The sequence below is a fragment of the Plectropomus leopardus genome, chromosome 16 (genome assembly GCF_026936395.1).
Source record: "Plectropomus leopardus strain MGB_pleo_1.0 chromosome 16, ASM2693639v1, whole genome shotgun sequence".
Taxonomy (NCBI): Eukaryota; Metazoa; Chordata; class Actinopteri; order Perciformes; family Serranidae; genus Plectropomus; species Plectropomus leopardus.
In genome coordinates this window covers 17,810,519-17,834,882 of record NC_142191.1, presented here as the reverse complement: position 1 = coordinate 17,834,882, position 24,364 = coordinate 17,810,519, and the positions used below count along the sequence as shown (strand labels likewise).

General features: G+C 38.7%; 2 protein-coding genes across 2 annotated transcripts; one reads left to right on the top strand and one right to left on the bottom strand.

Moving 5' to 3' along the window:
* On the top strand, positions 1-9,566 carry tmem151ba (transmembrane protein 151Ba). The gene is made up of 2 exons (XM_042503614.2): positions 1-140; positions 5,594-9,566. The coding sequence occupies exons 1-2, from the start codon at positions 57-59 to the stop codon at positions 7,034-7,036; spliced, it is 1,527 nt and encodes a 508-aa protein (XP_042359548.1). The 5' UTR covers positions 1-56; the 3' UTR covers positions 7,037-9,566.
* Positions 9,567-13,199: 3,633 nt separating this feature from the next.
* On the bottom strand, positions 13,200-24,358 carry drc5 (dynein regulatory complex subunit 5). Its single transcript, XM_088089174.1, has 6 exons — positions 23,178-24,358; positions 18,762-21,087; positions 17,546-17,730; positions 16,873-17,441; positions 15,454-15,903; positions 13,200-13,707 (listed from the first exon to the last, which is right to left on the bottom strand). Exons 3-6 carry the CDS (start codon positions 17,700-17,702, stop codon positions 13,537-13,539), a joined length of 1,347 nt encoding a protein of 448 aa, XP_087945300.1. The 5' UTR covers positions 17,703-17,730; positions 18,762-21,087; positions 23,178-24,358; the 3' UTR covers positions 13,200-13,536.
* Between the last annotated feature and the right edge of the window lie 6 nt (positions 24,359-24,364).

Sequence of the window (24,364 nt, the reverse complement as noted above, 5' to 3'; positions counted from 1 at the left end):
GGAAAACCCCCATCCCATCAGGAGATCCATGACCCGGTTTCTGCACCGTTGTCATCATGTCCCCAGCATCGGCTGCAACGGCCAGTGAAAGCAGCACCACCACCGTCCCCGAGGAGGAGCAGGACAGCCCGAGAGAGGAGGTGAGGAGGACACATTGATGGCAACGAGGAGGCCAGTTTTTCTATTCAAGCGCACTATATCATTAATTAGCGAGACATATTTCATTGATATCACAGTGGAATCACAATAATCTCACTAAAATAATCAGATTCTGGGGATTAAGGGTTAACTGGGGCCAGTATACACGGGACGCTTGTTAATTAGTTGCATTACTGCAGCTGTATTAATGTTGTAATGGCTAATATATGAACCTGTTCCTACAAGCGCGCACCCGAGAGTGTGAACGTGCATGTATGAACTCCTTTTTGTCTCCCTTCCAGACAAGTTTACAAAGTAGGGTTTGGGGACCTCTCGTGGGTCCTGGAAAGGGTCCAAACGGGTCCTTGGGAAAATTAAACAGTCTAATATCACTGTCACTGTTACAATGAGAGAATAATTAATTTAATGTTCCATACAGTTATTTTCCCATAAAGAAAACTCTTCACTGGGACAAAATCTATATGGGTTTGTTACTTTAACCCTTTACAACCTAGTTCGACATCAGTTTAGATGCCTCTCACAAGCTACTCAACTCTTTGAATCCTGAGCAAATTGGTTTGATTTCTTTCAAAAACATATGGACAAAGGCAAACTTGGCAAGAAATGCCCCACAAAAACAGGAATTAGTAAAAGGTGAATAAAGAAAATGACCTAAAATTAATTTTAAAAAAAGGTAGAATTATTAGAAAACCATCAAAAACCAGGGGAAAATGTCCAGAAAATGATATTAATAATGATCATAATTATTTATTTTAATTTATTTATTTTAAATTATGTCACTGGAAAGAATTATACATAGATTATTTTAATTTTCTTCACAACAGATTAAGGGGTCCTCTGCCAGAAAATATTGAACGTCAAACTCTTTCTGGCATTCTGGTGATTTTGTATACACCAATTTCTTTTTTTAAAACATTATTATTTGGGCATGTTCTTTGTCAGGATAGCTGTAGAATGATAGGAAATGAGGGAGAGAGGGGGGAATGACAAGCAGTAAAGGACCGCAGGTTGGAATTAAACCCAGGCCGCTGCAAAGGCCTCGGCTTACATGGGGTACACACTCTACCTGGTGAGCTAGAGGTCGCCTCAATTTGTGCATTTTCTGCATCAATTAATGATGTACATATCTTTAATTTTGCTGAAATGTCGTGGCAAATGCATGCCTGCACTTCCTATTCAAAGAAAAGAATATTTTGCTCTAGACAGTGAGGTAAACTTTCTAAAGACAGGTAAGTAATGTTATAAAAAAAAGACCATATTCTGTAGCTGTTAACATCCCTAATTTGTATTGACAGCATTTAAACAGACAGCACAAATCCTGCATGGTGAAATATAAATGAACTTAATTAGGAATATTTTGTCTAAATCCATCTATCTTAACTGTAGCTGAGTACACTTCCCCTTCAAACACACATGTTGGACAAGTTACATATCCATTACACAAGAGGGTTTTTATATAACCCCCGCTGGTCTTATTATGTCAAGAGAAAGTGTCCATGAGTGTGAGAGGCACTTAGTTAAAGGCACCACTGCAGTGTCATACAGAGTAAAACGTCTCCAGTCCTGAAGGTTCTGACTGAAACTTTTGTTTTTCTAAAATATTGATTACATTTTATAACTGGCTGTTTTTGGTGTTCATCAGTCCCGCAGAAACAATAACTTTCACAACAGCTCGGTCTCCTAGAAGATATGTGAGACCGCCTTTTGTGTCCCATCTGAAACCATAAGCTAATGTTGTTAAATGACTTTGTGATACAAAGTACTTTACGTAGGTACTTAACATAATGCAAAGCACGTAAGATGATGTAACTTATGTCCATACGCAATTATTTTACAGGGTTTCCCCCACATTCATGTAGTTGTGGCAGCCTGCTATTATAAAAACATCTGCTGCCACGAATATATTTTCTATTTTTGGAGCTGGACTATTAATTAGGAGTGTTTTTAAAATATATATACTGTACATTCATACTCTTGGCACAGATGGAGCAGCAGCGCGTCAGGCGCAGTGAAAAATGAATATTAACTGTTCATTCTGCTGGTTCTAAAAGTTTGCTTTCACTTGCAGAAGCTGCTCCTCTCATCCATCGATCTGATCTGTTTAACTCTGAACGGATCCACAGCTTATTTACCCACCCTGCCAGTAACAAACTGATGCTAAGGAAAAAAAACTCATTGAGAGCTCCGCTCGCGCTGCTTTCATCGACCCGCAGAGATCTCAGAATTTAAAGAGGGGCTACAGGATGATACAAAGGCGACTTCCAGGAAGTGCTCTAGGCTCTGATGCAAATTTTACATAGTGACCAAAAGTGCAATTACTGTGTCCAAGTCGGTCACGTGATGTCCACTGGCCCAGAAAGACTTTTCCCCATTGACTTACATCGGGAAAGAGATGTTTGTAAATCAGTTAATAATTTTTCGTGTGTCAAACCCCCCTTGAAATGACTCCTATTACTATCTAAATTAAACCATCCAGTTCAATAACATTTGGACACTCCAGAAGGGCGGCAAGATTACATTTTTAAGACTGCTCAATTCAAGCTAATGAGTCACTAATCTGAAAGTTGGTCGCTCTGCTGTAAAAGTTACTTGTTACACTCGGTCGCACTTGGCCACTTTCTTGAGTCTCTAGTACGCATGCTCTGTGTGCCAGCAGATCCAGGTGTTTTACACAATTCTACACCTGGAAAAAGAGCCTTCTCTGCTTTATGCACCGAGGAGCAGCTCTCACAGGAATGAACGGGGCCCCGCCCCCATGGCTGTATCCAGGCTTCCTGATAATACATCCATGGGACACACACATTTAAAAGGAAGAAGAAAAAAAAAAGAAACTTTGCTGTCGTCACATCCCCCCATCCCCGACTCCCACCTGTCATCAGCTACCGCCACACATACTCTAATTGTGAAATCCTGTTTTGTCAAAAACCACAAACTTTCCCTAAACTTAACCAGGTGTTTCTCTTTCCCCAAATCTTACAAAACTATCTATTCATTTCACAACGAATAAGTGGCAGTTCATGATATATTTTGCATTGGTGTTGTTTTTGTTTTGCCAGTGCCTAATTTTAACACATTTTGCGCCCATCACCATGTAATGCCTTGTTAAGAGGCCATGTCCATTTCATGTATTTTTGTGAGACCGTGTTGTACATTTTGTTCTGAGACTCTTTTACATTAGAAATGTACTGTCAAAGAGTCTATATTATGTGTATCAGTCAAAGCCAATATATAAAAGTTTATGGATGTTACTATAAGCCACAAAGATAAAACTATAAACATGCAGGCTGTATAATAGTTGTTTCCTGTTCTTTATGTTTAGTTTTACATTTCTTTACATTCTTATGGACAGTAACATATATGCAGAATAATAGTAGAGGTTTCGCTGACTGAACCTTGGAGGGTTTTTTTTTTTTTTACACCATTTTACATCATAATTGTGTCAAATACAAATAGTACCAGTACAAGTTAATGAGCTCAATTTCCTTTGCTACTTCCTGTCTCTGCATCATAAAATTCATGTTAGGGAGAGAAAAACACGGATGGTTTTTCCTCTCTCATCTACTTTGGGTGTCCCTGCACAATGACTGTTTGACGTATTTTTCTTCTTGTAAGCTTAATAAGAGATTGTTCCTGCTTTTGAATCAGGCCACAGGAATGTCTTTGTCTAACGTATTAATGTCAACACCACTGCAATAATGTGAGTCACTTCCTTTCTTTTCTGCTGTCCACACAACTCTGTGATGATCTTAAACAGGGAGTTTTTAATTGAAATGTCATTTTTAAGTCATCCAACTAACCTCACAATGACTGTTTTTAAAGTCTCGACTCATCTTTGGTATAATCCTTTAAGTCATACTGGCGTGTTATTTAATTTTGTGAGCTCCACCTTCATTTACACATCTGCAAATTTCAAGATTATATCTGCTCCCTTTATTATACGGCATGTTTTAAATCAAATACAGCCAGATACATCCACTTTCCACAAAAATGTTTCAGCTGTTCGTCATCATTCCTGCTGCCGAGGCTGTAAAGTGTAACATGAGCCACAAAGTATGTCATGTTATATTGATTTTAGTTGCTGAGCGTGTACAGGATGCTAGTGAGTAAATACTCCTTCCACAGATTCTCAACGGGTAATTTCGATGCTAATCCCTTTTACCTCCTGGGGCGTAGCCCTGGGTTGGTAAGGGACGTGGGGACCATGTGGCCAAGGTGGGGAAGATAATTATGGAGGAAAAACATCTATTATTTATGCTCGTCTGTCACTTGATGTGCACAGAGCTGACATATTGAATTCAATACATTGATGCAGTGATGCTGGTTGTGGTGGTCACACGTATGTAGCGGCTGAATCATGTAAGAGATGGAGAGGATAACCTCTGTTTTCTTTGTTTGCTACAGTACATATGTCTATATACAGAAAGATCAAGAGCAATAACTGTTTTGCTAATTATTTGCATGGATTTTGTTATAATTCTTCCTTCCTGTGGCTTTTGAATCTCTGCCAGGTTTGTGTGGCAGTGTTCCCAAAAGGCGTGACTCGCTCTTGATGCATGCACTGGGGCTTGCTGTGCCCCGCGGTGATAAAGGATGGCACCAGCTTTGTGCTGCCAGAGTCAAACGACTGCTTTTTTCTGGCTGGCTTGACATTAAATGTGTAATCTGCCCCTCAGAATATTCAGCTCTTTTACTTCTTTTTTTTTTCCTCAAATATATTTATATAAACGGCACGCACAGCACGGCCATGTAAACACCCACACAGCAGTCAAACAGAAGTTCACAGTGCTCCTTACTGACATCAAGGTATATACTCAACATCACATTTTTTTGCATTAATCAGATGTTTTTCTTGATTTTGATTATAAGAGTGGGTGAGTCTCTTGATTATAACAAGCTAAGGCTGAGGCATGAGCAGTCGCCTTGCAGCTCATGCATAAACTATGCAGAAGCACTTACGATGCAGAATATTTCTGTAAATATTTTATATGCATGAACCACTACTTTTTAACTGCTTCTAACTTTGTACCTAACAGATATTTAGGTCATGTTCATCAAGTCAACACAATCTTATATTGAAGTGTGTAATTACAGGTAATATAAGCCTTTATATTTCTTATTGCTTTGATGTATATTATGAATACCAAGTAAAGAATCTAAACAGCTGGGCTGTAATCACATATTTAACATGGGGTGGGTGGGGGTTCTTCAATCTACAACTTAACCCTTGAAGGGGGTCTGAGAGAAATATTTGAAAACTAAATGGTTAAATAGATCATTTTAGAGCATTTTGACAGGATTGGTGCCCCCTCCAATATATATCATAACTACCACCTCACTAAACAGTAACTTATTATATTCAAATACTATGTTGAATAAAAATATATTTGCAGCACTGTTCCTTTGACTTATGCTATTTCTCTCCTCTTCTTTGTAGCAGCGGCCTCAGAAACAGTCCCTCACTAAATCTTTGTGTCAGGAAACCCACTGGAAATGCCTGCTGCTGTCACTGTTGATGTATGGCTGCGTCGGGGTGATGGCCTGGTGTCAGGTGACCAAGGTCACACGCCTCTCCTTCGACAGCGCTTACAAGGGAAAGTCTATGATGTATCATGACAGCCCCTGCGCCAATGGCTACATCTACATCCCTCTGGCCTTCCTGGTCATGCTCTATGTGGTCTACCTGGTGGAGTGTTGGCACTGCTACACCAGGAACGATCTGCAGTACAAGGTGGATGTGGACAGTGTGGCAGAGCGCATCCAGCGGATGCAGCAGGCTACGCCCTGCATCTGGTGGAAGGCCATTAGCTACCATTATATCAGGAGGACACGGCAGGTGACACGCTATCGTAATGGTGATGCCTACACCACCACGCAAGTCTACCACGAGAGAGTCAACACCCATGTAGCTGAAGCGGAGTTTGACTATGGGAACTGTGGGGTTAAGGACATCTCAAAGCACCTGCTGGGTCTGGAGGATTTCCCCATCACCAGGCTGAGGTTCACTAAGTGCTTTAGCTTCGCCAACGTGGAGTCAGAGAACTCTTACCTGACGCAGCGGGCCCGGTTCTTCACAGAGAACGAGGGCCTGGATGACTACATGGAGGCCCGTGAGGGGATGCACCTGAAGAATGTAGACTTTAAGGAGTATATGATTGCTTTTTCTGACCCGAATCACCTTCCCTGGTATGCAGCCAACTCCACTTTCTGGGTGGCGGCTGCTTTCACCCTGTCCTGGCCTCTGCGGGTGCTGACTGAGTACCGCACAGCCTGTGTACACTACCATGTTGAGAAGCTGTTTGGCTTTGACTATGTGCCAGTGACACCGTCTGAGGAGCGACCACATTGCAGACACATCCCACGAGTCAACACCATCGACAGCACGGAGCTGGAGTGGCACATCCGCTCCAACCAGCAGCTGGTGCCCAGCTACTCCGAGGCCGTTCTAATGGACCTGGCCCAGCTCTCGGGGAGCTGTAACAATTACTCCATATGTGGAGGCTACGGTAGCTACAGGCAGAACTGTGAACGCTGTCACCGTGCCATCAGCAGCTCCTCCATCTTTTCTCGCAGTGCCCTCAGCATCTGCAACACAGGAAGCCCACGTATCCCCTTCAGTGCCAGCCGCTTCTCACTGGGTCGGCTGTACGGTTCCAGGCGGAGCTGCTTGTGGAGGAGCAGCGGGAGCTTGAATGAGCGGTCATGCCCCACAGAGAGCACGCGCTGTCTGTCAGGCCAGCAGACCAGTGAGGAGAACCCTCCAGCCTATCAGGATGCTCTGTACTTCCCGGTGCTCATTGTACATCGCAACGAAGGCTGCCTCAACCACGACCACCGCTCCCTGCACAGAAATGGATCCTGTGTGGAGACTTCTCTATGACACACAACTTATCAGAGCAAGGAATATAAGGATACATTCTTTACACCACGTCAGGCTAACATTGACTTTTGCTTCTCCCTTATACAACAGACATAACTCACTCACAAACAAGGATTTGTTCAAGTTGCTAATGGTACTGTAGCCTCAAACAAACAGGAGACAGCATACGTGGGAAAGTCTTCACAGTACAGTCAGTAAGTCAGGGAAAAAGAAACTTGATTCTGTCGATGATACTGTTTTTTAATGCGGCTTTTGAGGACAAAAATTGCCAAAGTGTCACGTTCTCCTCCTGAAGCGTCTATAAGGACAAGACACAGATAACCAAGGAATACCAAGGGGAGTCACATCCTACTGTAAATGCCATATTTGTAGATCTTAGTCACAGGCAATTTACAAAGACATGAGTAACACTTTCTAGTATTTGAAGCCTGACACGGGTTTTGACTTAGCGGTAGCCTAAGAAATTGCCAAGAAATGAAAAGAGATATGACAATTAATGGAGGTCTGAATGAGGAATTATATATTGAGAAAGTCACTGACTTACACATCACGTGAGCAATGATTTCATGTGAGTCACTGGGACAACAAAATATTGTCTCATGGCTCCTATAAAGTGAAGTTAACTTAGGCCCAAATCTACAATCTAAACATCTGCATGAAAAACTTTTTTGATACTGGCTGATTTTAATGTGTTCTTTCAAAGTAAATGCTCACGGAAATCCATTTACAAAGGAATACATTTCCATAGTAAAAAAATAAATGTCTGATGCAGAAGCTGAAATGTCAAGTTAGCTGAAATCGGCTTGGCTGCGATGACATTATACGTCCTGGCTTGCTATATATAGCAGCACAGTGGATGAATAATTTAGCACAGGGGGGCTAAAGGACACGAGAACTTAAAACTGAATCAACAACAAGTTTCAAGCTGTTAATTACTTTAAACTGTATGTTTTCTATAATGGGCAACTACTCAGTAGAAAAAAAACTCCCCATGATATTAATAGATTAGTGTCAGCTCAGTTAAGTTAAAATCTCAAAGATGCATTTAATTTCATATTTGGCAATATTTTTATTCAGCCTACCTCCTTATTTAAGTGCCTAGCGAACTGTTTCTGACAAGCATAAGCTATCATAACTCTCATCTTCCCATTAAAACACGTTGAATTTCCACTTATAATAGCACATGGTGTACAATACATAAAAGAAACATGATCTCATTATTGTTAAAAATACATTAAGTTCTAAGAATCAGACCATAAACGTTTTAAGATGATTTCCCTCATAATGTAACACAGCTCTCGTGTACTGTTGCTGCTGCTGATGCGTATCAGAGAGACAGCGAGAGAGCTGGCCATCAAAGATGCTAGAAATAGGCAGAGGCCTGGATTCACTACTGATAGTGTCAGATTTAATAATACGACAGGATCACTTTAAAGAACCAAAAAAAAAAACAACCTTCCTCTCAAATGAGCGCATGCAGTGTCTTATTCATGGTGAATTTCATTTTACAGCCAAGCCATGCGCAACAGTAAATGTCTAATGGAGAAAGTGATAAAAATCAGGCATGCCAGAACCTTTAAAACAAATTTTATATAGGAATTAGTAACAATTTTGCTGTTTTTAAGAGATATTTATGTACAAACCAGCCTCCATCTCACAAGCCCTGCAGTGAAAGATAAACTGGCAGATCATGCTCCACCATTAAAGGAACAGTGTGTAAAATGTAGGGGGATATATTGGCAGAAATGGACTTGTCTTCACAATAATGAGCCTGTACTGTATATCGTGACCAATTAGCCATACTCATTACATTCCATGTTAAGTTTGGAGTTGGGGATTATCTTTATAGCAATACTAGAGAGTACAACGAAAATACTCAAACGGGGTGAGACATGGTAAAAACAGAATCCATCAGCCCTTGTGTTTCATTTCAATAGACAGGTCAGGTTAGACAGGTGTTTTCATAACTCACAGGGCATCTATGCAAGCCCCTAGAACTCAGGATAGTATTCAGGGCAAAGATTTTGCTTTGCAACAACATCCCAAAACATGGTCATCACTCCTGTCTCTAAACTTTAGGCTAATGCATACATTTTATTATGTTTTTTTAAACAAAATAATGACCACATTGTTTTTAAATGAGGGCTTTGCAAACACAGGATGTTGAACCTGACATAACATTGCTAATGTTCTCATTCCATATAACAAAGGTACAGAAAAAGGTCAGATAAAACTGAGAGACATGTTAGATATCTCCAGGATTTTGGTTGCACCAGCTATTTGTAAAATGATTAGTTTCAAATGAATAATTTACTAAATTGGATTTGCACCATTAGAACTTAAAGAAATGTCTTACAGAGTAAAGACTTTTGTAATGTGTAAATTAGAGCTGACAGCGATGCGATTTAGGTGTTAACTGTTCCTTTGACATGGTGCAATCAAAAAAAATGTTGTTAATCGCCAGCCTAAATTCCTGCCTTTAAGAGGCTGTTCCGGGTTAAGTTTTAAAGGGAGGGGGCAGAATAACGCTCCAAAGTTAGGCTAAAGTTTGGTGAGGTTAAAAAGGCATGGCCATTTAACAGGAGGCCCTTGACCTCTGACCTCAAAATAGCAGATAAAATTGGGTTCTATGCGTACCAACGAGTCTCCCCTTTACGACATGCCCACGTAATGCCTGGCACGCTCATTTTTGATTCCTAGTCAAGACAATCTGGTTGCTTTAACTTGTTAATATGGACTCCAAAACTGCTTTGAAATGCAAAATAGTGGAACTAAAAACGTGATTAAAAAATGTGATTAATCGCGATTAACTATGGAGATTCTGCGATTAATCAAGATTAAAAAATTAATTTGACTAATTTTTGTGAATTATGGTTACATAATATACATCCTTATTAAACAGCATTTAAATAAAGTTTTAGGTAATGTAAGTTGGCAATGTTCCATACTGCCTGTGTTACTTAAGGACTAGCTTGTGTGGTGCAACCCATTTTGATGAGTGATGTATAAATCTCCACTCAGTAAACACTTGCATTATTAATGGGATAAGTCTGAACTTACGAACAGCTGAGGCCACCAACTAATGCTATTTATATGTTTAGATCTCTTTAACAATATTTCAAAAAGAGTTTATAGACATTTTGGGAATCATGCTTATTTGCCTTCTTGCAGTGAGTTAGATGACGACATAAATACTTTGACGTCTGTACAGTAAATATGAAGCTCTCACGAGCAGCGGATTAGCTTATCTTAGCAAGACTGGAAACAGGGGGAAACACCTCTTAATGTCAAGACAACGACCAATGCCAACATCAAGTGGACGTAAAATACTGACTGAAAATACTGAACAGATGATGTTGATATTTTGTTGGTTTTAAGTTGTGTTGTTCAGTAACCAAACTCCAATGTCTTCCAAGCATCTTATGCCTATGTCATCTTGACGTAGAATAACAACATTTAGTAGTAAGGTATGAAGAGCAAGACCCAGTGTCTGCAAAACATGATGTAAATGTCCAAACAAAATGAAAACCTAACATTGTTTGACATAATAAACATTGCCAATCGGCTTTTCATTCAAACCTAAATTTATTTTTCTGTCCTACAGAAGAGTCCAACGTCTTCCTGACGTTATATCGACGTCTGGTGCCAACAGGGAAGCTTTCAGTCTAAGCTAAAAGAAGTTAGCATACTGTTAGCTCTATTAGTTAGCCTTATATTGACAGTACAAACATGAGAGTGGTATTGATCTACTCATCTAACTCTCAGCGAAAAACAAATAAGCCAGTTTCCCAAAAATGTCCAGCTATCCCTTTAATGGTCAATGGATGGTGTATCACACAACCTTTTGGGCAACGTGAATAGGATTTTAGCAGGAAACCAAATGAATCGCATTATTTCATTCAGTTTCTCATGAAGGGCTGGATCATATCCCAGCATGCCTTGGGAATCATGCACTGTCCGTGTACTGTTGAGCTTAAGTGTAGAACTGTTAGGAAAACCACAACCAAGAGCATGCAAACTCTACAAGGGATTTAAAATATAAAGTCTATCTTGTGTATAATTTTAATCACTGTTTTATACTGAAGTCATCACACTTACTGGTCCATGATTAGCCAAAAAGCCTCTCAGATGGCTTCACTGTGATCCATACATACAGTAGTCATGTGTCAGAATAGATAAATGTGTTTACCGGTGCAATGTTTACATAATACAGTGACAAAAAAACGGTTATAAATCGGACTGGAAGATTCATAGACATTTTTCCTCCATAGACGACTGTTAGCATATAAGCTTCTGTCATGCAAAGCACTGAACCCTTTATCATGTGTATTAAGTAGATTAGGTTTGTTATATGTACTCTTTCACTCAACAATGCTCGGGGGGTTCATGTTTTTATATTTCAATGATTTTTGCGGATTTTCAAGACTGTAGGGCAGAAAGGATTTGTACTGTAAATAAAATAGAGAGGAGAGGTTAGAATGACTGTCGATGTAGATCTTGTACTTAGCTGAATGTGTCGCGCACACTTAGAGGAAACTGAAGAGGGGACGTTTTTGATGTGCAGATGTTAAATGGTGAGTTTGTTATGTTGAAAAATGGCAATACAATCAGTTGTAAAAGGCTTCAGGCAACACAGACAGCAGCATCTTTGCGCTGCTCCTCATTTACTATTTTGAATGATGTTTTTTTCCCTTTAAATCCATTTTTTAAATTACATTTGATACACTTTTATTTAACTAAAAATGTCTGAAAAATCTGACTGATTTAAGATCAGGTGCACACTCACATAAATGCACATGCATCTTTTTTAATGGAAAATGGTTGGGTGATTATTCATACAGATTACTGATTTAAAGAATATCAGTATTCTTCGTATGTAAATGTGCTGGTCCACCATCAACTTACAGAGCAGCTTTGCTCTCTACATATGATTCTAGAAAATAATTAGTAATTTTGCAAGATTAATTACAAACATGTTTTTGTCGCTGCCTAGTGAAAGTGTTACTACTATATAATTAGTCAGTAGATATAAAAAAACACAAGTCTGTATGTATTCCAACACCACCACAACGTTGCCTTGATATTACATAAGGACTGAAAACCAAATCGGTGTATCAAAATGGAAAAAAAGCTCCTCAATAAACTGAAATGCTCACTGAAATACGTGTCAAAAATTACTATATGACAATTGTTGCCATATCACAGAAAATGTCAGTATGTGAAGGGCAGTGTAAACTGGATATATGGTCAGTGACTTAATATGTGCTGATGAGACGCATCCCAGCTGGCCACCAACTTCCCCCAATATTAGATGTTGATTTGGTTTGGTTAGGATTTGGTTGAATTTAGGATGTGATGTTGAAAGTCAGTGTCAGGACTTCTAATGCTAACTTCAGGTGATGCAGAATACTGACGACACACAACACTGATAATTTGTTGGCTTTAAGATGTGTTGTTGATTAACCAAAATCCAGCATCATCCAAACATCTCATGCCTAAATCATCTTGACATAGAACAATGTCATTTAGTCGTGAGGTTTGGAGAACAAACCCAACGTCTGCAAAATGTCATAATGTAAACAGCCACACTATGTAAAAATTCAAACGTTGTTCGACATTTGAAATAGCAACCAAAATTTAATGCCTGTCCAACATAAGAGTTCAACATCTTTCTGACGTGATGTTGACGTCCAGTGTCAGCTGGGACAGTCACTGTGCTTGTAGGTTTTAAAGTTGGTTTGTTTAAAGTTATGGTCATATTATGGGCTGCCACTTTTAAGTCAGAGACTTGAATCATCAGTCAGACCCTCTATTGACTTAGATTGCTTTAAGTTGAGCAGTGTTTTTTTCGGTGCAGTGTACTTCCTGGAATGTTTCGGTCCCCAGATTTTGCTGTGGAGTGATTGCCCTTGACTTTCATGTGACTCTGCAGCTGCTGACATGCTGCAGTGGCATAGAGGGAGAGAGAGGCTGCACTCTAAGGTGAAGAAGTGGTGAATGTTGTTGTTAGTTTGATTACTGTGACGTGAATGCGGCTGTCACACTGAACGTCCCGCAGAGCCTGTTCAGACCACACTTTCTTTGTAAACAAATTGTCGAATATTCGTGTTGAACAGCCAAATTCGATTTGACTGACATAATTCTGATTCGGTTACATCAACTGTTACATTATGGGTTTATGGTCAAATCAAAAAATGTTTAAGCAGAAGCAAAGGACAAGATAGTAGACACATCCTGATGTGAAATCACATAATTTCCATTTTGCCAATTAATCAGAAATGTGCAGCATCAAATATCAAAATGGCAACAAAAATGTAAAGCTGGTAAGAATTGATTTTTTTGTTTCCCCTCTGGGGAACGCCTACTATGAAAACCTATAAATTTTGTTCAGTTTGACTTGGCATACAGTGGTCATACTCTGTGGCTAAATGAATACAGGAGAAGCAGGAATTCATGACTAACAAACATGGGTTTTTACGACAAACAGGAACACTGGATGTTTACTTGATTTTAAGCTCTTGAGCACGTCTCTCCTCTTCTAATCTCTGGTTGGTCCGCACCACCTGGTTGATGAAGGAAATGCTTTGCTCGTCAACCTCCGTCAGACGTATGTCACATTCTGTTACGCTGGTGTTGTGGGACATGGCCTTCTCCAGGGCTTTACCTCCATCCTGCACACAGAGGTAGGGAGAAAGAGAGAAAACAAACACATTTGGCACTGATGCATGCTCTTGTTGAACACATCACAGGAAGATGTCCTGAAATGGTCTGAAGACACCCTGGATAACCTTGAAAAATCACCCCAGGGCAACTCTTACTGTCTGAAATAGCTTACACTCTCTAAACTGCTTACTGTGTGTGTCATCTGTGTTTTATTGTTGTGTCTGAAACAGGCATTTCTATTTTTGTGAACAGTAGACCAAGGTCACAGATATTGATGGTACTGCACGTTGCATTTCTGCGATGTGGGTGAATTTTGATCCTCCGCAGTGTATTCTAGACGTATACAGCACAGTGAAATCTTGAAGACGAGAAGGGGAAAATCTGATCTAGCTATCACAGGGAAACAACACTTAGCTTTCCATTATTGCATGTTTTCCACACATATCTATGAATAATTGAAAAGCCTTGTACTTTCAAGCTATTCTGTCTGTTACATTCACTGTATGATGTCTATACAAGCGAGAGCATGCTGTTGGACGGAAATCGAGTGTTTCAAAATAACTCAGAGTACTTCCCTGGATTCAAGAGAACTACTTACTGTGCACATTCTTGTGGTAAAAGAAAAATATTTTAAGGTATACTACAAAGTATTTTCTTTAAAGAATACTATTATCATTAGTGATTAAGGCTGTCCCGAATGCTTCTAACTTTAAAGGTCCAATCATTGTCATGGCAATAGGTGTTAGGGCTGCACTATATGAAAAAAACAAAACTGCAGTTGTAATATGAGTCGCAGTTTTAGTAGTATTGGTCATTTTTGCATTCCAGAAAACTTCAAATAAAAGCTTAGTTCCAATAAACGCCCAATCCCTTTACTAGCCAGGTGTGGCTACACCTTTTGTCAAATAAAGGCCCAGTCATGCAGTTCATTTTCACAGAAGTTCTTTGGATGTATAAATCCTGGTTGTTGGCTAACTGCTGCAGAAGACTTTAGTTAGCTACTTAGATCACTCATACAGATATACATGTTTAAACTTCTGTCAGTATAGATATGCTGCACACATCGTTAGTTTGGTAAGATTCTCTACAGTTCAGTCATTCAGTTCATTTTACTGAAACCATAAGCACCAATGAGGACAGTTATACTGAAACAAGAGAGGCACAGAAGTAGAGGTTTAAATAAACAGTTTGGTTGTATTTCCAATCTTAGCTGAGCAACAGTTTTGTGTGAAAGGAAATAAAAGCCCATCCCATACAGACGCCTGTCTCAAACATAATACATCATGTGCCTCTAAGCCAATCATTGTCCCAGACTGGCAAGGAGGCAAGGGAAACGTCTAATGAGGGACCTGGGTGACGCCATTATGTTTCATAAACCGGAGAATCACACATTAAAGGGTGGCACTAAGCCTGCACAGAAGAGGCTCAAGCCCAAAATGTACCCATGTGGCTTGATACACTGTCAAAAACACTCAAATTTCAATAAAAAAACACCTAAATTTCAAAAACTCTTTGTCTAAAAAAAAACCCCACACTTAAATAAAAAAGAAAATGTGTATATTTCAAGAAACACTTTAATGAAACAACAACAACAAGTTGTTGCTGGGGTTTCTGTACCTAAAACTGCCACTGTACAGAGGTTGAACCTTTTTACATTTGTGACAAAACGGCCTTTTCTCTGGCACCACCCTCAAGTACAACTTTGAATTTATCGCCCTCACTCATAGTACAGACCTAAGAATAGCAATACTTACCACACCCAGGTTGTTGCAGGACAGATTGATGCTCCTCAGGGTGTGACTCTGAACCAGGACTTCAGACAGCACGATGGCAGTGGGCCCAGTTACCTCATTGGCTCCCAGGTGCAGGTGAAGCAGGGTGTTGTTGTTCAGCAAGGCCTTGCCAATAGCCTGCCCGCCCTCATCTCTCAAACGGTTGAGACGCAGGTTGATTGACAAAAGGGTGGAGTTCTTGGACAAGGCATGAGCTATAGCTCTGGCTCCCGGACCTCTGATGTCGTTGTCACACACGTTCAGGATCTCCAGTTTACTCCTGGTGAGCAGCTTGCCAATGGCTCTGGCTCCTCTGTCTCCGATCATGTTATGAGAGAAGTCGAGCTCCCTCAGGGACAGGTGGTCCAAAAGGTATTTCACAAGCAGACGGCACTTTTTATCCTCAATGTGGCTCAGACGGAGCCTTAGAAGCTGTTGAAACAAGATATTATCAAGATAATCAAGATTATCTAATGAGCAGCACAATCACAAGGGAATCACTGAGAGCACAGATAAGATATCATCAGACTCAAGAGTGAAAAATAGCAGTATGATATTGCCACATGCCAGCAATACAAATGGATTTTTACATAATGTAAAATAGAGTAAGAAAATCAAAGAAATATCAAGTCACAGTGATACACCACTACATCCTAAATAACACTAAATAAAATTCCCTGCTGGTTTGAGAGTCAGGAATGACCAATATGTGCAAAATGACTGAGATCAGTCACATGTGCTACTAAATCCTACTAGACTTTTAATTAGTTGCAAAAGTTGTAATTTATCGTACAAAAATGCCAAACCTACAGTTTATAGCTTCTCAGATTTGTGTTTTTGTTTCTTGTCTTTGTTTAATATTGTTATAAATACAACATTTTTGGGTTTAATAAAAAAACAAGCAGTTGGAATCTTCACTTGAGAGACTGTTGTTGGCATTTTTTGTTATTGTCTAATATATTATGGACTAAATGATTTATAAAAAAATAAAATAAAATGATAAAATAAATAATCACTTGATTAATCAGCCATTTGTTGCAGCCCCATAACAACTCCAACAATCCCTTGAACACAGTTCCCATATCGTGCAAAGAAATCAGAGGCAGATATATGACATGTTCTCATGCAGTCATATAAAAAAACATGATAAAACTTTTGTATCAAGTGGTGACTTATTTAGGCTGCAGCCAGAGGCTCTGCTGTCTTTTCTTTGATGTAAATAGAGCATGAATTTAATGGTTTTGTGGTCACGACATCGGGTACTGTAAAATGTCTTTAAATGATGCTTTGTAACTGGCACGAAAGTCAGTAATGTTGAATTATAACAATCCAGCTCCATACTTAGTAAGGAGCTACAAAAGGCAGAGAGCCACAAACCAGTGAGGAAGAATCAATACTCACCTTCAGAGTCTTACAGGACTTCAGGGCCTTGGCGAGGGATTCACAGTCTCTGTCTGTCATCTCAAACATCTTCCCTTCAAAGTTCATACCACATTGTTTGACCCTGTACACCAAATGGAGCTCTTCTAGGTTTGTCAGCTTGTTAAGCAGGATGTTAAAGTCAAAGTGGTCCATAGATGGTCCGTCATACTCATTGACACTTGCCAACTCTGAGCCATATTCATCCTCCTCCTTCTGCGGTTCCTTGATGGGTGGCAGGAGTTGAGAGATGTCCAGCCTCTTGACGTAGTTCTTACAAAGAGGTACTATTTGTAGAACCGTCTTTGTCTCTGTTACATCTGGGATAAAAAGTTCAATAATGTCCTCCAGGTGCCTCTCAAAGAACATTCGTTTCCAGCTGTGGCCGTAATGAGAGACATCACAAATGTCCCACCGCTGCTCGCAGCACCGCTTCCAATAGACACTATCGCTGATCAAGTTGGCTGTCACATGCAGAGGCAGGGAAGTAGACAGTCTCTCCAGCACAAAGTCTTTCTGGATGGGTGTGAGGACTTCAAATATGGGCTTTTCTGTAAATTTGCATACAACTCAATTTATATGATGCATGTGTAAAAATGTGTATAATAATGCTACAACCCCCCCCCCCCTCAAAAAAAACAAAACAGGTGCATACCCTCAAAATTGCTCACAATGCTTTGCAGACACAGGTTTGACAAACTAGGCACTAGGTTCAGGTGCCAGTCTGGATCTTCAGCAATGATCCTCCTCATCTTTCTGAAGGCTTCAGCTGGGTTTAGGTTGGCTCCAAGAGGATAAGGGGATCTGGCCATTGTTGCAGGGTTTTGTCTTGACTATCCTCTGCTTAAAAAGAAGAAACATTAAAGCACACATTTAAGTTGCGCACCCCAGCAACTGTAGAGAGATTTTCTTATTTTCTGGTGGTTTTTATGTCTTCGGTGGTAGAATGTAAGTATAGTTACACAAGTACTGTTCTTCAGTAAACATTTGAGGTATTTGCACTTTACTTTTACATGCCATTTTGTACTTTTACTCCACTATGTCTCAGAGGGAAATATTGTACTTTTTACTCCACTACATTTATCTGACAGATTTAGTTTCTTTACAAGAGATCACAAAATATGATTTTTTGCTATAAATTAAATTAGAAAACAGTGTAAACATGTCCAGCTGAAATAAATCATTGATTAATCAATTAGCTGACTGCCAGAAAATGAATTGACAACTATTTTGATGAACATTTAGGCAATTTTCTTCTTTTTTTTTCTTTCTTTAAAAAATAATTCTGAGGAGGTGTTTTTTTTTCCTTCAAGAAAGTGATTTAGAGTTTTTTGGGGTGTTTTATTTTTATTTTTTAAATTGTGAGGGTTTTTTTTAATTTAATTTTTAATTTTTTTTATTTATTTATTTATTTTTTAACTTTTAAGGGATTCCTTTTTCCAGTTTTGGGGACTTTTTCATTATTAGACATACTTTTACTTAAGCAACATTTTCAATGCAGTACTTTTACTTGTAACAGAGTATTTTCCCAGTGGCATTTGTTCTTCTACGTTAGAGTAAAGGAACTGAACAATTCTTCCATTACTGTATGTTTTGATAGTTTACCTAATGCCATTTCACGCCTAAAAATCGTAATTAGGTTTTAAATGTAACCATAATTATCGATAACTAACATCAACATGCTACCATAACGTTACACACTCTGCTGCTAACTTTAGTCAAAACTGTCCCTGAAATTACATAAAAATTAACAGATCTCCCATGTTGATGTTAGTCAAGCTGTGACTAACTACGACTATCTATTATCGAATAAAACATTAAAAACTTGTGGACAGTGGTAAACTTACTTCGTTTTTTTATAATTTACTTACATAAACACAGCTCAATGTAGCATTACGACATTCAAACGTTATCGTCTACCTACGGTGCTTCAGTCGGCGCTTATACTGTCTCCATGGTAACAGAACGCTCCGCGCTTACTTCACTAAATCAGGAAATTTAAGTACTCAGCCCCGGACGTTACCCTACGGCAAGAGCTGTTTACACGATAAACATGCTATTACAAACTTTGAAAAAAAAAACAAAAACAAAAAAACATTTACAGTTGGCCGCTATGTGTACAAGACATCAAATGGAACATGGAAGCTGAGAAATCGTGAGTTTCCTTGTGGAAATTGTAAATCAATAATGTATATATCTTGTAGAAGGTGTAATTTCGGAGGTGAATGGAATGCAACACAAGTGTGCAAAGGCTTCACAATTATTTGCTAAGTATGCGGTACACAACATACAACAGTGTAACGTTATGTTATGTACAGCCATCGGTGGAGAAAGTATTCAGTTCCTTTACTACAGTAAAAGTACTCATACCATACTGTGAAACTGCTCTATTAAAAGTAAAAGTCCGGCACTAAAAATGTGAGTAGGTACAATGTAGGAAAAATGTAGGCCTACTTAAATTATGAAAAGTAAAAGTACCAAATAAATCTTTTTTAAAAAATCACCCACAAAACTTAAAATTATTAGAAAAAAATGGAAAATGACATGTTTATTAAAACAGTTACCAATTAATGGTATGTCAGTCTGCTAAAAGTTTAACTTTCACTGTTTCGGCTGTATGTCTATAAATGGTAAATGGTAGTTTAACATATATATAATAAATAATTATAATGATTATTATAAAAAATAATTATATGTTGTTGTAGAACATGTATGTGAGTAGTCTAGCATAGTCAGATTAGGAAACCATAAGCTGTTTTACTTATACACTGCTCAACTCAAGAAAAACTTGCAATATTTTCCAAATAATAATCGATTCTATTAGGTCATCACAAATTACCTTATGCATTGTTATCTATTAATTATTTAACACGTGTATAAAAGAGAGCTGCCTGGGGAAGACTGCATTATTAAGATTAAATTGCCTAATTAGTATTTAATTATAGTAATACTAACAGTTGGACAAAAATGAGAAGATTGATATCCGCACTGACTGAGTTTTTAGGGTCTGTGTGACATCAGTGTTTCAGGAGGCTGTGTGCTGGAGCTGCTGCAGCGTTCAGCCTGATCACGCTGTGAGGAACATTTGGATTCAGCAAAGCTGGCAGATGGAGCACGGATATGGACCATGGGCCTTTTGGATAAGAGCATACTGGAGTGAATCCATCTTTCTTACAAACAACAACACAAAGCAGGTACACGGCTACAATGGGAGATGACAAATCAGTAAATACCACCTTAAGAGAATTCTGACTTGTTAAATAACACAGGAAAGAAGTGAGAAGTCGGGGTTAACATAAATATGTTCATCCACATCCCCTAACTAAATCTGCTGTATATCAATACTAACGTTAATTAAAATCCTGCTTCCTTTTAGGATAACAGACAAAATTACATGGAACACACTAGTCAAGAGGGGTCAGTAGGATGTGTGTGTATATTACACATGTGTATGTGTGTATAGTATTTTATAGCATATATTTGCACCCTTATGCACATAGATGATCATGTTAAGACTTTAATGATATACTATATTTAACTAAAGCTTTTTTTATTATCAGTTCATCTGTCAATTATTGTAGATTTATGGGCTTTACAACATCAAGACATAGAGCCCAAATATGAAGTAGAGCCCAAATATGAAGTATTCAAATTGTTTGTTTTGTCTGACCAAAAGTCCATAAGCCAAATATAGTTAGAAAAACATAAAATCTGCACATTTGAGAAGCCAGGAGCAGTGTTTTTTCAATCTTTGCTTAAAAACATAACTGTATTGCAGGATATTTTTCTGTCAATCCTTGTACGGCTTGAGCTATTTTAATTAATTATGTAATTTTAACATTTTTCACAAGGATGAAGGCAGGTATATGATGCAGCAAAAACTGACTGTGTTCCCATGTGGAGGGCAGAGAGAGAGAGAAGGCTGTTACTGATTTCATAAGGTTGCTCCAAGAGTCGGATGGAGGATTGGAAAGAGAGGTTCCAACTGTAGCCCAGAGGCAGTCCATCACTGTCGTCCTCATGTAATACGGCCTGACAGACACACGCTTCCCTCGTACTCTGGCTTTAATGGACTGGCGTGACATCAGCCATCCACAGCACAGGAGGCAAACTCCCTCTGTGAGCTGCTGTTCTTGGCAGCGCACTCTGGGTTAGAGTCAGTGTGGGATGAATCACGGTTGTTGGGTGTCCCTGAATCTGCACCAAACAAGAAGTGTGCAAGTTCACTGACAAGCTCGGCAACTCATTGTCTTGGCAAGATGCGGCATGATTCAGCTGTCAAACTTTGTTTAGGATTTATGAAAAGAAACATGGAATATGTCCTGAGGTTTCCTTTAAAAAGTTGCAGATGCTTGTATGTAAAAGCAGAAAAGAATGGGAATTTCCCGGGAGAAGACGCATGCAATTTTGTACTAATTATACACAGGGCCAAAGCCAGAATTATATTAATACTGAGGACAAGAGTCCAAGTGGCCCCCTCTCCAGAATTTTGCATGACAAAAAATGACTTTGTATTTTTCTGTTTTTTCGATATATTTTCAGTTAATGTTATTTTAACTGCCTTGGGTGAAAGACTTAATTTATTTCAGTATGAGCTTAAAAATAGTGCAATCAGCCTAAAAGCATACCAACCATGTGCCAGTTTTATAATTATAGTGTATAATCTCTGGATTCTCAGAAAAAAACTGAGGACAAGACTTTTTATGTCTTTTATCTTTGTAATTTATGTTTTATCTTTTTATGTCCTTGTATTTGTGGTTTGATTGCTTTTATTGTTCCTGTTGTTTTTGGTCTATTTCTTTGTATAATTTTATAGTGACATTATGCATCCTACATCTTGCATTATTTGTCCTCTGGTCATTTTTAAAGGTGCAATATAAAAAAAAAGTTATTATTATCATTATTAGGCCTTTTTAGGCTTGTGTGGGCAGTAATTAATGGTTCTGATGTTGATGCAGAAGTTAGCTTTGCTCGGGTTCCTTCATCAAAAAGCCTATGGGATTTTTCCATTCGATTTTTGATTATTGCAGAAAATAAGATCTGTGGTAAACAATGTTAATGACAGAGAGATGATCTTCACAAATGAACACCACTTTTAGGATTTTTGAAGCATGAATGCAATCGCCACTAATAAAGCGCTAACAGTAGGCTAGCAATTAACAAACTACACTGTGGTTGCATGACTTCATGTCGTCACCACTTTAAGGCTGCAAAGTCGTGTTCTGTAGCCTCATTAGTTAGCAACCGCCTTTTATGAAAAAGCTTCAAAACTCCTGATTGGAGTGTTTACTGATGTATTTTATGTGGTAGAACAAAATATTTAAGTCTCTTAGGCTTGTGACCTTATTTCAGGCTTCTAACCAAAAATATTTTTTGTGAGACGAGGCAACCAGGTCCAAGTGTGCTGAAATGCTAACTCATTTCAGGGTTTTAGGACTCATTCCTGCACCACTCTATATCAGGATCTTTTAACTAAAGCAGATAAATGAAATTTAGACATAATTTATTTCATTTTTCACACCTGTACTTTTCCTACTGTCAGTGTAACATCTTCCATCAGAAAGAAACAACTGCTAACTAACTTACTAAACCCTGACTGAGCCTTGAATGTTTTTCCCATAGTACCAAATTACATCAGTCTTCTAGGATATTATTAGGAAATAAAAATGGTTGAATGCTCAAATCTGTGAAGTCAGAGTACTCCTTTACAGAATGCCATTAAATGCCCTGACAGTGCAGCAGGATGTTGGCTCATAAAGCTCAGAGAACGCAGGTTATTATATATGAATATTAGACTATTGAATACTTGCAGTGATTATTTACAGCACAGTTGAAGCCTGTGGTCCTCTGATGCAGGAGCACAAACAGAAAGTTTACTCACAAATGCAGCACCAACACTATCATCGCTCTACAGTATGAAGACTAAGTGCTTCACCTCACTGTCGAGGCCGCTTTCGGAGCCCAAGGAGCTGTTGCATTAGTTGCTAGGCAACGTAGCGTGTGTGTAGTTACTAAAAGATGGGAAGATTTTACAAAAATGCTTTTATAAATATGTTTCTTTCCAAGATGTAAAACCTACTTTTAAATGTGACACCCACTCCGCCACTGACAAACAGATCTAAATGTTGATGATAACTGAAGCCATTGCAGATAACTGTTCAGGACAACATCAAATCAGTGGCACGAATAACCTTTTTGAAAGCGTAATTTACTTAATTTACATTTACTTAAATGTATCTTACTGAACATTTCTCACATTACCTTATGAGTTGAAAGCATTCAGTTACCTGTTTTGTGAGCCAGGAGCAGTGAGATATGAGGGAAAGGGAAACTCTGGAGTGTTGCCAGTGGGAGTGATTTATGCTCGGCCCAGGAGGCTTTCAACAAAGCGCAGCTTGTGTGCCAGGCGAGGAAACTCCCAGAAGGGCATGTGGATGAACAGAAAGGAAAACATTACTTAATAGACCATAAAATAACAACAATCAAAAAGTCAACCTCTTTAGTGATTAATTGAGTTTGTCCATGTTTCAGGAATTATAAAATTGTCACATTATGATTATTTATTTCTTACACATTTAGTCTTACTGTTGCTCCAACTAAATGTGCTGAATGCAATTCTGGAGAAATATAGTCACAACAAACCACCAACCTAAAAGCGTTGGTATTAGACGACCTGTGAACCAACAACTGTCTCCAGAATTACACTGCACAGAAGTCCACAAAAAATAACACTGCATTAATATTTCTGCATATTTTTGTTAAGCATGTATTTTTATTACGGACAATTAACACTTCTAATAATAGCTATTGTTTAGGAAAATCTATTGATGTGATGTTTGCTGTGATGGATTATTTATCTTGAGCAAGTTTCAAGTCTACAAATAAATTTTTATTGATATAAAACGACACCAAACACTTACTGGAAAATAGGAACAGGCCATCTGACAAAAATTCAGCTTAAAACATTGTGCCACATCGCTGTTAGGCCTGTTAGGACATTTCAAAAGAAAACAAACAGATTTAGTCGCTGAATCTAATGTGTCTAAAAATAGTTTTACAAATCGACTAATGTTAGAAAATTTGTGAACATTTTTTTGTGCTTTATGAAATTCTGCCCAAAAAGGTCTAATCACTGGACACTCCCAGAATACATGCCGATGTTGGCTTTCTGAAACCTGCACTGTCTCTAAAATTTAGCGTCCCTTCCAGCAAAATGTACTTTCTACTTCGGCATGATAAAAAAAGTTTGTCTTAATCCAAATAATGACTTTTAAGATGTTTCAGTCTTACACAAAGTGGCGTGCTGAGCAACAAATGGTCATTTTTTTCATAAAGTCACACAGCTAACATCGGATTGCAATAAAAATTTGGACTTAATAAAACCACTGCGATCCTTTCACTCTGAGCAGAGGTTTGTTTTGTGTCTGCTCTTCTGTCTTTTTTAATAAAAGGTCATGCTTTCAACCACCAGGGC